This window comes from Ricinus communis, chromosome 6, assembly GCF_019578655.1.
Source record: "Ricinus communis isolate WT05 ecotype wild-type chromosome 6, ASM1957865v1, whole genome shotgun sequence".
Classification (NCBI taxonomy): domain Eukaryota; kingdom Viridiplantae; phylum Streptophyta; class Magnoliopsida; order Malpighiales; family Euphorbiaceae; genus Ricinus; species Ricinus communis.
Genome location: NC_063261.1, coordinates 23,904,788 through 23,907,367, shown reverse-complemented (window position 1 = coordinate 23,907,367; position 2,580 = coordinate 23,904,788). Strand labels below are relative to the sequence as shown.

At 30.5% G+C, this 2,580-nt stretch overlaps 1 protein-coding gene across 1 annotated transcript; it reads left to right on the top strand.

Annotated features, from left to right (window-relative positions):
* Positions 1-1,367: 1,367 nt before the first annotated feature.
* Positions 1,368-2,213, top strand: LOC8265993 (zinc finger protein ZAT11). The gene has a single exon (XM_002528423.4). The coding sequence runs from the start codon at positions 1,481-1,483 to the stop codon at positions 2,051-2,053; it is 573 nt and encodes a 190-aa protein (XP_002528469.1). The 5' UTR covers positions 1,368-1,480; the 3' UTR covers positions 2,054-2,213.
* Positions 2,214-2,580: the final 367 nt, after the last annotated feature.

Here is a 2,580-nt window from a genome sequence, read left to right as displayed (position 1 = left end):
TAGATTCTTGGAAATTGAAAGAAATAATTTTCTTTTTGAAAAATAAAAAAGAAGAAAAGAATACACGGTCCCTGAAATCCAGTCTGCACAAACCCGCATACCCATTCATACCCGGGAAAAGAATCTTCTAGAAATTTGAAGGTTCTAGGAAAATCACAACTCGCCGACCAGCACTCAGCTCCTGACTCGTTCTCTGAGTATTGGCTCAGCTAGGCGGTCATGCTTACGTGCACATACGCACGGGACTTTCCCGAACACGAGGCCTATGTATGTGTGTGTCCCTTGTGTTATATAATTATATTAATATTAGACCACAGTTTAAATTAGATATGGTTCAATTATTTTACTTTCCCAAAAACTCCCTGTCCTTGTCATTGCCTTATCCGTCAAGAAAGAAGGGTATGTCAGCACTCACGGACGTTCGTAAATACATACATGAATTTTTATTACTAATTTTGAGATATAAGATTTTATGATAAATAAAAGGTATATGCATTTGCAGGTTTAGTGTGATGGTATATATGAGTGCTGACATACCCTTCTTTCTTGACGGATAAGGCAATGACAAGGACAGGGAGTTTTTCCCATATATATATATATATATATTAATTAATTTTTAAAATATAAATATCTATATTTTAACACATAATATTTTATGTTGAAATAATATATTTTTTACATATAAATTTTAATTTTATATATAATTTCTTAATTTCTTAATTAATAAATTAAATTCTTAAAAGTAATAATTCTAAATTTTAAAAATAATACATTAATGTTATTTTAATTTTATATTAATTAGTAAATTAATTTTTTATTTAAGATAATGATTCTAATTGCATTATAAAAAATAATATATAAATTATACTTTACCATCGTATTAATTAATAAACTATTTTTTAATTCAATAATAATTTTAATTTAAAAAATAATAATTTAATATTATATTTCTAATTTTAAAAAATAACAATAACAATTATATGGATAATATCAAATTTATATGATACTAAAATCAGTTAATAAATATTTTTAAAATAATTTTATATTAATTTCTTAATAAAATTTTAAAATTTTAAAAATATAAAAATATTTAATTTATTTTCATTTTAAAATACCATAAATAAAATATTAAATATTTAAAAAAATTATTAAATTTTATCAATAAATCTAAACAACAACAATCTTGCAGTGTATGAACGACTAGATTGAGTATCTCATTTATAATTTAAAAGAAAAAAGGAAACAAGGGTACCAACGTCATTCTATAAAAGTCAACTATAAAAGTCCACACTTTCCTTTCAGTTAGCATGCTCAACAAGTTAGCCTAACCCTAACCTAAACTGTATAAATACCTTCACCCTAACACCAAAACTTAGTCTTTCTTTCCTACTTTATTTAATTTTCTTCTCTTTCATACTAAATCAGAAAAAGAAAAAAGTAAAAACAAACCCACTAAATATCTTGTTCACATTTTTCTACCATGAAAAGAAGCTTTCGTGAAGCAGAGATCGATAGCTTATCCATGGCTAATTGCCTCATGTTACTATCACAAGGAAGGGAAATTGTTTCTTTCCCTTCTTTTGAAGCCATGAAAGGCACTAATATTAATTCCTCAAATCGTGTTTTTGAGTGCAAGACATGTAATCGTCAGTTTCCATCTTTTCAAGCACTGGGAGGGCACCGTGCCAGCCATAAGAAGCCTAGGTTAACGAATGGTGATGTAGGAAGCTTGGAGACTCAGTCATCCCCAGCAAAACCTAAGACCCACGAGTGCTCTATCTGTGGTCTAGAGTTTGCTATAGGACAAGCTTTGGGAGGTCATATGAGGAGGCATAGAGCTATCAATAATGATTCTTCTTCCCTGAGCACTCCTTCTCCAACTAGCAGTGCAGAATTAATGGCGGTGAAGCCTGCGGGCGTAGCGCCGCCTGTCATGAAGAAATCAAATAGCAGAAGGGTTTTGTGCTTGGATTTGAACTTGACTCCTTATGAGAATGATGTTGAGTTGTTTAGGCTTGGGAAGACAGCTCCAATGGTTGACTGTTTCTTGTAGATCTTATACACACTTGTAAATTAATTTGAGATACTATATATATGTCAAAACCCTTTTTTTTCTGATGTAGGATTAGGGTTAATTACAGATCTTGTATTTGTATTTATTCATTTGTTCTTAGACACAAAATATCATAGCATATAAATGGGAATTTCTTCTTCTTCTTCTTCTCTTTTTTTTCTTAAGAAAATCTTATTTATCTGCAATTGATGGAAGTGGAAAAAGTTTTTCTTTCTTAAATTCTTATTATTACATAGTCATGAGGCAAGCATGATGTGGTGCACATGCTACTATTTAGTGTACAAAAGGGTCACTTTGACCCTTAAACTTGTGTCATGGGTTCAAAAAGGCCATAATGAGCTTCTTCAACAAAAAAACCTCACAGCTTGTGCCGGTTTTTGGGCCATTGGTTTCGTCTCAAGGAGAGGCCAAAAGTAGACTATAATTTAGGTGAAGAAGATGAATGGTTTTGGCTGTACTGTCTGTGTTTGAAGAAGATGGGTTTAGGGTTTTGAATTTTAATTCGG

Coding starts and splice junctions, on each gene's coding strand:
- LOC8265993 (XM_002528423.4), top strand. CDS start 1,481: ATGAAAAGAAGCTTTCGTGAAGCAGAGATCGATAGCTTATCCATGGCT.